We start from the raw sequence: 13,311 nt of genomic DNA, 5'->3' as shown, positions 1-13,311 counted from the left end.
ACTATGCTGAAAAAATTCCAATCCCAAATATACACAGGCATTTGGTATTGTAATTAGACATAGTCCTGTTCTCACTGAGTTTGCCATGTTATTTTTACAGCCCCTAAATTATACCAAGTCTGTTGCACTGTTTAACAGTGGTTTAAATAAAACTTAGAGAAGTGAATTAAAACTGATCATAAAATATAAATACTAGCTTTCCCTAGCCCACATATCCACAATTTTGTCCGATATAAACTACTCTCTCCCAAATAAAAAACAAACTATTCCAGCGTGGGAAGACAGGGAGGCTCCCCAAGGTGCACTGTCCACCAGGGCTTTGTGAGCAACAGGATTGCATCTCATTCGTTATGTTAACAGAACTATTTTCAGTGATTCATGGGCATCAATGACTTAAAGGCTCCTTTTAAGGGTCCAATTCTGAATGCTCTGTGCATGCCTTTTCTATTTGTAGCTAATAGTATTTCTCTATATTGTTCTTCCAACAAAGCAGGGGCTTTTCAAAAAAATGCTGCTTCTCATATTAATGAAATTTTAGTGTCTTCAGCTTTTCATATTTCATTACTATATCGTAGTTTTTTAATAGAAAAAAGTAATTTGACAAAAATATTTGCTTTTCAATTAGAGGTTTTGTTCATGCTAATGTATATTGCTGATGATTAAAATATGAGATTTAAAAATAAGTAATAAATGAAAATGATTATGTAAACATAAAAAAGTGTCTTCTGTAAACACAGATAGCTATAATTTTGAAATCTTCATGACATTTTTATCTTAATTCAGCAGCTTTACCTTTTGACAATTTATCATATTAAATTATCAATTTTTAGTATAAGCTCCTTTTATTGATGTCATGGGTGCTTTTACTTTAGTAGATCAAAGTGGTATGATTTCAAAACTATGCCAGTTATTTTGTATGATATCATTGACTAATTTTTCATAAAAATTTAAGAGTATAAGGTAGCATTTATATTGCTGATTACTAAATTGAGGAGCATTTGATTTGATGGCACTTCAACTGAAATGTACTTCTCAATAGAGAAGTATTTCAATTCTGAATATGTATTGCATAGTCAATGCTTAATTGGCAGACTGTATCTTTGAAGCAGAACACCTTTAGCACTGAGGCCTCTCACGTTGCAGAGTGTTTCAATTATTTATGCTTTGCTGAAAATTTCTTTGTATTGAAAATATTAAGAGTTGATTTAAGTCTGAAACCTTTTGATTCATGCATTAGACACTTTACATTTAAATGGCAAGGAGTTTTCTGTGGGGTATATGGGTGTTCCCATGGCAGGAAAGAGTTTTGTTTTAACTTCTGCTGGATTTTGAGGGGCAAATCCCATCTGTTTCCTGTCTGGCCTCAATCTCTGTTGTCTCTAATGATTTTGAGTGCTTTAAGCGCTGATCACTGCATGCACAGAGTCAGGTACCATGAGCCCCATCCCTGGCTGGAATCTGCACCAAATGGCTGCTGCACAGGAGCCAGCTTTAGCTCTAATGCTGAGTGTTGCCTTGGTTTTCATCAGGGCCCTTCCCTCTGGCCATGTGGGCAAACAAAGCCCCTCACCAGCCCTTGACTTCTGCAGCCTCGGACAACCAGTGGAGCCATTCGCTGTTTGCTTTGGTACCCTCGTGGACAAGGAAGATTTTGTTCAAACGGGAGTCAGATCTTAACCACCAGCTGGTCAGTAAAAGATGGTTTGCCACTTTTAATGTTTGTAAAGACTGTAGCAATCCTATAAAAAGTGAATATTGTTGCGAATTTACTATCCAATTAGTGTATTTCTGATTCTGTCTCAGGTGATTATGTTCATTTGAGATGACACCAGCAACACCAACTAGTTGTGAGACTTCCAAAGAATTACTGTGACAGGCACAGCTATGTGATTGCTGCATAAATTCTGATAGACACTTGGTAAATTAAAAGGGTCTGTATAGTCTGATGACAAGTTTGTGCATAGTGTATTTTGTTAGGGAATTTTTTGAATTTGATAGCCAAAAGATGAATATATCAATTAATATTCTAGTAGTTACTTGTGGGAATAAGTAGTTCCTAAAAATGTGCACTAGAAAAAAAGATAACTGTTGTGATAAAAAAACCTCTTAAATTTGAAGGCGATTGGTACCTTTAAATTTTTTAAAAATAATTTCATTATTTGCATAATTTAACTTGTGTTGCAGAATTATAGTATTTTCATACACTGTTTAGACTTTTCCCCTCTCTCCATAGCTTGAAGATGTTTCCAATATGTCAGTGTCTTCTGAATTTGGAATAACCCTTCAGAAATGTGGTGTGGTAAGTTTTCTTACATTTATCTTGTTAATTTTGTAAGAAGTTTGTACCCAAATGTCCTTTAAAAAGTGTAAACTGAATTGTGCCCATGCTGAGTATTTGGGAGTGTGTGCATTTTGATGGTTAAGAAGGTCACGCCCTCTGTAAGAGGCACAGTTTTGCAATGCTGATTAAAAATAGAAGTCAGTAAAATCTCTCAGGCTTTAAGGGATTTTAGGCTGTGGTCAAAGTAAAAACCTCACAGTCAATTTATAAAAGTGTAAATGGACAAACCCCAATGAACTCTAGAATAATCAGCCACAAGGCTGGGTAGAGACAGCGACAAATTTTACAGGATGAGATAAACCTTCTGAGATACTCTCCTGGCCCAACCCTGGGTGCCCTACCTGTGTCAAGTGTGGACTTCTTTTGAAGGATGAGGCACTGAGCCCTGTGATGCCCATTGTGTCTTTGAGCATCCACCACACGGCCATAGAAAAGCCGTTGTGTCATAGTCTGCATGTTCAGTGGGACTCACCTATAGCACAGTATTTAATGAAAAAAAAGTTTCATTTGACTCGTGTAAATGCTTAAGAAGAGCAAAGACCTCCTTGCTATAAGAAAATTTTTAACCTTCCATTTTACTTTTACTTTATGTGGCATAAGTTGAAAGATGTACCTAGACTGTTACTTTTCCTTTCTTTTTTTTTTCCCTTTTTTTTTTTACACTGAATGAAGCAAGTCTGAATTTTTGTAATTACAGACAGTTCATCTTATCTATCCCTTGGAGAGAGAGAAAGTGCCTCCAACTTTAAGATCAATCTGAATTCAGCCACTGAGGTGCTGCATATGAGGGTAGAGGATTCAGTAACCAGTAGAGAAGAGGTGACATTATAACCTGCACCAGATCATTTGCATAGAGAAGAATGAATATGCATCACATCTCGTGGCACTAATTACCTATAATGTTGTTATTGAAATGGCAGCATAACATAATTAATGAGGCTGAACAGTGAGCAATAACACAGAATATTCTGCTTTTCTGGCTGTAGATTCCCAATTTTTATACCAGAGCCTCTCAGAAAAACAGTTTGAGATAGTTGCATGTTGTTTCTTTCTGCTGTTCACAGCACAGCCTTACACAGGCTCATGAAAAATTACAAAATCCTGCTGTAAAAAATCAAAGGTCATCTGTTGTAGATGCTGAGATTAGCAGAAAATATTTTTGCAGTGCTATTAGTTGTAAATTACTGAAAATTATATAATTATATGTGATTGTCTTCCACCTTCAACTGCAGTTCATTTTATTTTCCTTGGCTTACCTTGTCATATACTTCAATCCTAATTCATCTGAACAGATGCTTTCATGCTAAGAGACAGACTGGCTTATGCTGGTGTTTAGCTGTTTTAGATGGAAAAAAGTGAATTTTGCACATTTTCCTCCTACCATTTGTGCATTGGAGATTATCAATGACTCTATAATCCTTTTTTCCCCTCCTTTTCTGTTTCTAGTTCGTTCATCTGACTTATTCCTAACAAAGATCCGTCATTCCTTTCAACTTCCATGGAAATTCCTTCCTCCTTTCTTTCTCCTGTCATGTCCGTGCTCTTTCACTCCACTCTCCCAAGTACTTAAGTGACATCTCTTGCAGCGGGTGATGACACAGATGATGCACATCAGCAGCAGAGAGAAAAGCAGAGAGTAGGTGCTTATGCATTGTGAGTGACTGCCATTGGGTTTGGTCCTCTATATGGTTGATAGCCTAACCATCTGCTCCAAAAGCAGGAAAAATACATCTTCAGGCAAATTAGAAGAGCGACTTAAAGAAGATAGCCAGTGGTCGCTGATGCCAATAGAAGTGGTGTATGGAGGAGTTCTTCCTAGGAGCAGTCAAACCTGAGAGCTTACCTGTTGCTTGAATCTCATCTGCTGCTTTTCAGGGGAAAAAAATATGTAAATTCTTTCAATCCCTTTGCAATTTAGCTTAAGTCTGGCAGCCAGTCAAAAATAAAGAGTGACAACCATGTGTTTAATGTTAATCAGAAATGCAACAAATGTGGTCTTTTGGCCACCTGAGGAAGATTGTGGTAGAAGATAGGCAGTACGATTGAGACTCCTCTGAAGAGTGGCTTTGTTTAACCCCTAAATTAAGAATTTTATTAAATGAGAAAATGAAGAAAAAATGCAAGATTGGTTGGAGAAAGAGAATGAAGTGTGTGTGGTTGTGTGCATTAAACCTCCCGCTGGGGACAAGAGGACTCATGCTGCCACCTACCCCCACCTGCCTGTGAATATACACATGCTTTTGTTTCTCTGTCTGTTTTACCACAGGGGTTTATCTAAATTACTATTCACATCTCCTCTCCCCAAATGTAAAGGAATACATTTGTGCTTGATTAGAAGCACAGGAAGAGACCTGGAAATCCTTATTTTTTGTCTTCAGCTCACAGGATAGCAAGGGAAAGGTATCAGAAAACAAAGGGAGGAAAAGGTTTTCCTACTTCTGCATTTCTCCAGCTTCCACTTTTGCTGGTGCATATGTTTGTCTGCAGAAGCCCATCCATGCTTACTGTGGAGCATAATACAGTATTAAGAACTTGTGCAGTTTGAACCTTGAATCTCTTGAGGTATATTTTTCTGGTTTTGTGGTTGGGTTAGGGTGTCTCCTTTATGTATTTGGATCTTCTTTATGTGTCTTATGAGACTTTTTTTTCTTGTTTCATTTTGTTTGTGCTTTTTAAAGCAAATTTCTAGCCTTTGTAATTGCAGATGAAAGGCTGAAATGTTGACTGCATCATGCCAGTTCAGAAACTAGGAGAGAGAGAAAATCTGCCCAAAATATATCACATTTTTAATATTTGATGATTTTAAGTCTCATAAATTTTGGGGTATAATTCATGATATATATACATATGACATTGGTAATGGTTTCCTCACAAATATAAATAAGCTTATTTTTATACGTGCATGAATATATACATTTTTGTACATTGTTTGCAGCATCTAGTCCAATAAATAGTTCGGAGTTTTGCCACTTAAAAGCAAAATGCAACCTAAGCAATAATAATTTCATTAAACTGTTTCTTCTCATTGATTCGTAAGTCATTCTAAAACTGTGCTGAATTAGTATGAAATGCAGAGATAAGGGATGCACAGTGAAACTACGTGTGTCAAACCCTATGGCTGCCGTGAACTCTGGTGTGATTTCTGAACTCTATCACAATTCATATTTTGAGAACTCATTTCTGTGGGGAGTGCTTTATTATTTTATATTTGCTGGTGTCGTTATGCAGTGTAGACTTTTCCTTAAAAGGAATGTCTAAAATGAGAAAAGTTTGGCCTGAATCATAATTTCATCAGTTCAAGAAGTGTTAATTCAGTGTTATTATTAGAAGCCTCATAAATCATCATGGCTATACTATAGGTCACCATATTATGATAGGCCTCATAAAGATTCAGACAATTCTGGTTTAATACGAGTTATGGGGTATCGTGGTTTAACCTCAGGTGGAGATGAAAATACCACACAGTTGCTCGCTCACTGCCCCACCAGCAGAATTGAGGAGAGAATCGGAAGGGTAAGAGCTGGAAAACTCATGGATTGAGATAAAGACAGTTTAGTACGGAAAGCAAAAGCCACGCACACAAGTAAAGCAAAACAAAGAATTAATTCACTGCTTCCCATGGGCAGGCAGGTGTTCAGCCATCCCCAGGACAGCAGGGCCCCATCACACATAACAGTGACTTGGGAAGACAAACACCATCACTCCAAACATCCCTCATTGTTCCTTCTTCCCCCCAATTCATATACTGAGCATGATGTTGTGTGGTCTGGAATATCCCTTTGGTCAGCTGGGGTCAGCTGTCCTGGCTGTGTCCCTTCCCAACTTCCCATGCACCCACAACTTCCTTGCCAGTGTGGCAGTGTGGAATGCAGAAAATGTCTTAGCTCTTTGTAAGCCCTGCTCAGCAATAATGAAAACATCCCTATATTATCAACCCTGCGTTCAGCACAAGTCCAAAATGTAGCCCCGTACCAGCCACTGTGAAGAAAATTAACTGTACCTCAGCTAAAACCAGCACATAGAAGAAGGCAATTTAGAAGGTGAGAGGTCAGTAAGCAACTCTGCGCTCAAAGTAATTTCATTTAGAGGATATAATTGCTCAGTAAGACTTAAGGGCGTAATGGAATAAATAAATAAAATGACATGACTGCATGTTGCTAGAGATTGGTGATCAGCCTATGACCTTCACCACTGGCTGAAAGCAGAGCCATAAACTCTCAAGTCCACTGGTGGCTCCATCTGCCCTCACATGGGAAGGGCGAGTCAAGACAGGGCATCTTTCAGAGAGTGTGGTTGCTGTGAAAAAAAGGGAAAGAGAGACCAACACTGCATGGAGAGAACGAATTTGCAGTGAGGGCAGCTTGGAAAAGAAATATCCTCATGGTACAAAAATTCAAAGTTAAGAATTTTTCAGACTGTAGTTATAAAGATATGATCCAGTTTTGTTGTATGAGGTATCATGGGGATACTTAGATTCTTGATTACCCTTCTGGTTCTGCATGAGCTGGGTTTCCAACTTCTGGATTTCTGCCACTTTGTCTCCAAGCAACAGCTTGACATACCAAAGATTAAAATCTCTGTGGGAGTTTGAGATCAAACTGAGTGTAGTTTCATTTGCAGGTCACTCAGAATGCCTTTAGAAAATAAGTTTCCACGTATAATGAAGTTTTATTTGTAATCAAGACTACAAATTTTGCTGTTAGGATGCACATAAGAGCTGTTTTGCACCATTAATACTAATATTTCCTGTTTTCAGGTGGATGTTGAGCATGACCCTCAAACTGCACACATTACACTTGTGATTAATAACACCAACACATTGCTCTCAACAAACATTACAGATCTTATCCTCCTGGACAACATCACTGGTCTACACATTCAAAAAACCAGTGGGAATACGACCACAGATGGTGTACGGATTTATAGGAAAAGATTCTTGCAAGGTAAGGAAATCTGCAGGGAAGTATCCCTGACTAAATATGTGGAAGAGCATCTGTTCAAATCACAATATTTATTTATTTGTGGTGGTTTAAATTCTTTGATTATTAATAGAGGTGAAAAACTGGGAAAGGTTTTGAGCTGCAGTTTCCAATTCTGTTAACTCACAATTTGACTCCCACCTTTGAACTGCTTCCAATCTAACAGGCACAGAAGTGGGCCCCTGTACCTGTAAAAGTTGCTGCCATCAAAATGAAAGAGTTTTTTATGATAGTATTTGTTCATTTTGGATATTTTTAAAAGCTTCTGCACAAGCCATTTTAATCATATATTGAGTCTTCTTTAGCCAAGTGTGGCAGGTCGGCTTGCTGAGATATTGAGGTGCATTGGAATTGCAAAGGGCCATGCAAGCAGGGAAGATGATTCCTTAGAAATAAGGCAGCTCTTCTCAGTATCTGTTCTTTCCAAACCGAGCAAGTAATACAGAGATAAACTTGTTCCAGTCTTGATGTCAGTCTGCTTCTGTGGTAGCAGTCGAATCAGTGCACATGCATAAAATTTTACCTTTCTTGATTTCTTCATCTCCTTCTTCTTAAGCACAAGAACATCAAAAATAAGCAGCTTGCTTTTGATGGTAATGATATTTCTCTTGGAGCTTCAGAAGAGTTCGCTGGCACCTGTTTATGATTGAAGAATCTATGGTTATGATAGTTTTATGGCAAAAGATTTCCAAATAGATAAGGGAAATGAGAAGACTTGGGGCTGCTGTCTGATTGCAAATGGGTAGCCAGGCTCCATTTTTAATAACAACAGTGTGAGTAGTGGTACTGATTACAGGGCTCGTCGTTTTGAAAATGTCACAAAATCGCTGGCTCTCAACAGAGATTCCCAAGAAACAATGGCCCCTGAGAAAGAATTAAAAAATGGCTTGCAGAGCTGATCTAGTAAGCTAAGTTGGAGCCATTATTTAATTTATTTATAATTACTGAATCTGGAACTGAAGCTAGCTTTTGCAGCCCATGTACATTGTACAGATCAGCATCAAAAATAGTGCAGTGGAAGAAAATCCAGCAGAACAGATTTCTGCATAGTTTGAGGTTTGGTCATTACTGTGTTAATTCTGAATTCAGCCCATACCTTGCCCCTAGGGCTGGATAGAAGGGCTATGCCTACACTGGCCTATGTATTGTTGTGCTGAATGTTAACCATAATAATTTTTCAGTACTCCAGTGTACCATGCATCAAAATTCAGCTGAAATCTGTCTGATTTCTCTGTGGTTTCAACAGGAGGAGAACCAGCCAGTTAGTGGTTTTAATGTAGGCTCTCTGCTTTATTATAAAAAATATTTGTAAATACATCACGTTGAGTTTTAGTATCAAAAAATGATGCTTTTCAGCGGATTGTGGCATCATTTAATGCAATTTACAGATCCTGGGCCAAATTTGCTTGGGTTCTTCAAGGCAGCAGTTATTAAGGATGTTGCTGGGCTCAGCTGGCCAGGAACTGTCTACTCTGGGTGTGGGACATCTGCTGTGTCAGAAGGGAAAAGCTCCAGTGCTGTCCCAAGCCTTCCCCAGGGATCTTAGAGAAATTTTCCTCAGACAGCAAATCTATCCATATGCCTCCTCTCTGGACTATACTGGTGGGCTCTGGCTGCCTCCTCTGCTGAATTCCCTTGCAGTCAGTGTTCCAAGTTTATTGCAGCTTGGTTCCTAGGAGAGCACTTTTGCTGGCAAGGAAGCACAGTCTAAAAAGCTCCTCAAATGTTTTATTTATATTGAACTTTCTTTTCAAATTTGGCAAGCATCTCTAACTGCAGCTGAGCTCAGCTGGGTACTCAGCTCTTCTGAGATTGACCCCATCTTCTTGCTTGAAAGAAGACATGCAACTGTACTGGGTTGTTTTCAAATCAGTTAGCTCCTGTTCTGTATAAGAAAATGCAGACACAATTAGTTAGAGGCCACCACTGCACTGGCAGATGTACCTCACCTGCTTAATCTATATAATTGGCTTTTTTTTTCTGGTTTAAAAGGTGGAGAACACTTTGTAATCAACTACTCTGCACTTCTTGATGCAAAAGAAATGTGGGATGGCAGGATCTTGACACTGCCTGCAAAGCTAACTTTCAGCAGTTCATCACAGGTATTCCCTTCACAATTTTATTTTGCTCTTCACAGTTTTTGTGTAAAAAAGGTGGTTCTTGTCTGCCTAATGAAATGAAGTTCTTAGGAGAAGTTCTGATTGTTTACCATGAATTTATAAATATTTTGTGATGTTTATAAATATAAAAATTTATAAACATGAGTTATTCTTCACAACTTAGGAGGTCATAGACCTTCTTAAGTAAATTTGGGTTGTCTGTTGTCCTGTAGCTTTTTTTCTACTTTTTATATTTCTTTCCAGTTTATCTATGTATCCTGGAAATAGGTGTCCTCCACATACTTATGTATCTATTCCTGTAGTCTATGAGAGACTGAAAGTTTTGGAGGAAAAAGTCTCCAATGTGCATGAGTGTGGTACTAGAGTAGCAGAAAGGAAGACTTCAAACAGGGAACATAAGAGTAAAAACATATGCACTGGCTATGGCTCCTGTTCTGGGCATTTTCAATCAACCCAGATTTTACAGGCACAGAAAAATGTAATACTGTGTACATTGGGATATGCATCTGTGTGATGAGAAGGGGAGTGTATCCCACAGAGCAGCTGCTTCCATGTGTGTTAATGTTACCCCTAAGTACACTGCATTTTCCTATCAGATTTATCTTAGCTTTATGCTTAATGAGAAGTATAGCTTATCTTCTAAGGAGAGGCTTTTCTAGAGACTCCAGGCTATTTGCCAGTGGATTCTGCTCTTCTTTTTCTTAATACAGGTAATTTTTTTATATCTCTCAGAATAAAACACATCTCGTATCGTTGACAGCATCGTTCACCATAACTGAAGAAAAAAAGACCAAGGTAAATCCTGTGATTTTAGTATTATGTTGACTCTCTTGCTTATACTTCTGGACAATCTAAACTAAATCCTAGGAGCTAAGGAGGTACTGATGTACTTATGTCTCATCACTCAGCTACTGGCTATTAATCATACACAAGTTCGGTCTTCTCAGATTTTTAAGAGGAAGAAAACAGGACTCAATATAAGGGGTCTTTTTTTTGTCTTGAAACAGCAATATTTAATACAGAAAATCTAAAAATGTCATTATACTCCTTACCATGTTTTTTCATTTGAAGAATTGTACAGGCACAGAAAACTGCAGTGAGGAATATGCTCACCTGCTCCTGTGCATAGCCACTATGAGAAAGCTTTTTATCTTTACAAGAGGGTGAGGTTATCCTCCACCTCTTGAGAAGAGGTTTCTGTATGATGCTGATGCACAAGCCTGAGAAATAAAACTGCAGTAAGAGTGGCAAACTTAATGTTTGCCTTTCATTTTTTTGGAATAAGTAGTGTATCTGGAGGTTGTGCACAGGGGCTTCTTCTTCCAGTATTCTCTTCTGCTGGGGATCTTTGCCTTCTCAGCTTCTATTATTGTAATAGATATATTTCCAGACTTGGCTTTCTCATAATTGAAGATCAAGTGCCCATTCTGTTAAAATGAAAGCCATAATTAAATATGATATAAAGTAAAATTATACATAAGCTAGAGAATTCATTCTTGGATAAAGATCTAGCAATATTTAAAAGGATTGGACATTTTTATAGCTAAGAATTACCCACTGAATTGCCATAAATGTATCTTTTGGAAACTCTTATTCTTAAAGGTGTAAGCCATGCAGTAGCTGACTGGCTTATAAAAATAGCTTCATGAATGGTTTTCTGTAAAGTTCGGTGTGAATTGATCTGCAGCAGTTGGTGATGTCTAAGCTAGGACTGTAAGGTACATTGCTCTCAGCCCACCATGGAAATTTCTGCAGTCTGTTACGATACGTAAAACCTTTTTAGTGTGTTTGGGTTTTTTCCCAACTTGAACTTGATAGTTAGACCTCTAAAAGTTCTTAGGGACTATTCTATCAGTGGGTAAAGTTAGCTCAGCTGCATTTGAACTTAGTAAATGAACAGATTTTGTAATTAAGATGTGTGGTAAAGATGTATGGAAAATACTGTAAATTTTTGAAAAATAAAGCTCAGAAATTATGGAATGTACCGTGTTTCACATGCATGGTATTTGGCTTTGGGCTGTGGCCAAGCATAAGGTGTTTCAGAATGAAATCAGTTTGTGCAAGGAAATTAGGATTAAGTGAAAAAGGTGTGACATATTGTATTTCATTCATCTCTTCAGCTGTCAAAAATGCTCTCCATCTCAGATTTATTTATTAAAAATCACTATTTAGGCCTGTTCATGGCTATGTTGAAGCCAACACACATATGTGACTAAGTGGATACAAATTGTTGACTTTGGGGATGGAAAATAGAATTAATTACGTGGTCAAGGGAGTGCTATGTTAGGTTGGTCCCATCAGCTTTCACATGGTTTGCTTGCACATTTGGCTACTCAGTTGTTCTTTAAAGTTTTACAAACCCTGTAGATTTCTCTTCCGTGCTGCTGGAAGAAAGTAACTGGTTGCCTGTGACAAGGTAATTTTGTGGGTTATGAAAAAAATATGAGTGTTGCTCATCTGAGAGTCTGTGCCATATGTCTTCCTCTAGTGCTTCAGGGGCTGTGAGTACTGTGTGCCTCTGCCCTGGGCTGGGTGGGTTTGATGCTGAATGGGAAGCTGTAGAGAAAAGGGCAAAGGGAAGTTCTCCCATCTGAGCATGTTGCATAGGATAGATGACAATTACTTTGATCTGATTTTTGTGAGGCTTGCTTCCCTCAGAATCATGCAGAGCAGTCGGAGCACAGCAGTTTTTGAAAGAAACTTGGGCCTGTAATGCCTCTTCCCACTATTAGGATGGCTTTAGAAGTTAGCTTAGGGAATAGCTTTTGAGGCTTACTGGTGTGTCAGTGGTCTGAAGGTTGACCTGCAGGGCCAACACTGGTCCTGCCTTGAGCGGAGACTCTGGCACCTGCCCTGCAGCTTCCTCTATGGTGCTTTCAGATGGCATTAAGCACCAGCTGTGTTCTCCTCCTGGGCTTTACAGCCCCCACAATGACATGGACTGTCCTTCCAGAGCCCATGTTCTTTAAGTATAAAAACCCAAACCATATAAAGAAACTTAAGCATACTTCTGTCAGTTAGAGCAATTTTTGATTCTGAGTGTACAATACTGTGAAGTAAACCGTGAATCTTCTTGGAGCTGTGAAATAGTAGGCTGTATTAATGTTTGATGATCTTGATACTGACATCATTGCCTAATTCAACTAAAAACCTGTTGAAATCAATGAGTGCTGAGCAGCTGTACCAGCTTTAAGAAGCTGAACCTGTGAAACAAAGTCTGACATGAAGCAGTTCCTGTCAGTTAGAGATAAGACAGATTATCAGTGTACAAAAACATCAGAGAAAGAATATATAGGCAGTAAAGGATAAAATTTGCTATTAAATTGGAATAAACCTTTCTTAAATTGTAGACCATATTTGATTATTGCTTCCTATGCAGAATTACCATTGTCTCCATGGAATACTGTCAGATTTCTGCTCCAAGAGATGACCCACCCATCTTTCAAGCAACATGTAAATTATTTACAGTTCCTAGCCCCAGCAGAGTAATTAGGCTTTGGTGAAACATTATACTAATAGCTGTGCTATGTTTTTCATCCAGAGATCTCATAGAACTAAACAAACACTAAATTAACTTTTGCCACATGGAGCATGAAGTAAAAATTAATTTTTAATGCAATTCAATTTAAAGATTAAGTTAAGAGCTAAAGTAAAGGCCTACAAAGCTGTTATCTGACTCACTGTTCCAGTGCTCCTGCTACTCTTTTCTGACTCAGGCTAATGCAGAAACTGCAAGGGTGCATATAGATTGGGTGGGTTTGTGAACTGCCAGTTACATGTTTATCTTGAACTCATATTGGTACTTTTTCCCTGTGGTCAGTTTTATTGAATCAAGAAATGGCCATTAGTTAAAGGTAACCAGCATCTGACT

At 38.2% G+C, this 13,311-nt stretch overlaps 1 protein-coding gene across 5 annotated transcripts in view; it reads left to right on the top strand.

The window, feature by feature from the left end:
* EVC2 (EvC ciliary complex subunit 2) overlaps positions 1-13,311 on the top strand; it is a 71,308-nt gene that overhangs the window by 9,199 nt on the left and 48,798 nt on the right. For 4 of the 5 annotated variants that reach the window (XM_027736225.2, XM_027736227.2, XM_027736224.2 and 1 more), the window contains exons 3-7: positions 1,530-1,687; positions 2,234-2,299; positions 7,098-7,284; positions 9,313-9,422; positions 10,173-10,235. In XM_027736225.2, the coding sequence (XP_027592026.2) occupies positions 1,530-1,687; positions 2,234-2,299; positions 7,098-7,284; positions 9,313-9,422; positions 10,173-10,235 (584 nt within the window). Of the gene's footprint in view, positions 1-1,529; positions 1,688-2,233; positions 2,300-7,097; positions 7,285-9,312; positions 9,423-10,172; positions 10,236-13,311 lie in introns of those variants that run through there. The other variant, XM_027736229.2, reaches the window with a different exon arrangement.

Source organism: Pipra filicauda, unplaced genomic scaffold, assembly GCF_003945595.2.
Source record: "Pipra filicauda isolate LSUMZ 115617 unplaced genomic scaffold, ASM394559v2 scaffold43_size3849885_pilon, whole genome shotgun sequence".
In the NCBI taxonomy this organism is placed as follows: Eukaryota; Metazoa; Chordata; class Aves; order Passeriformes; family Pipridae; genus Pipra; species Pipra filicauda.
Note: the sequence above shows the minus strand (reverse complement) of the source record. Positions and strands in the feature narration are given on the sequence as shown.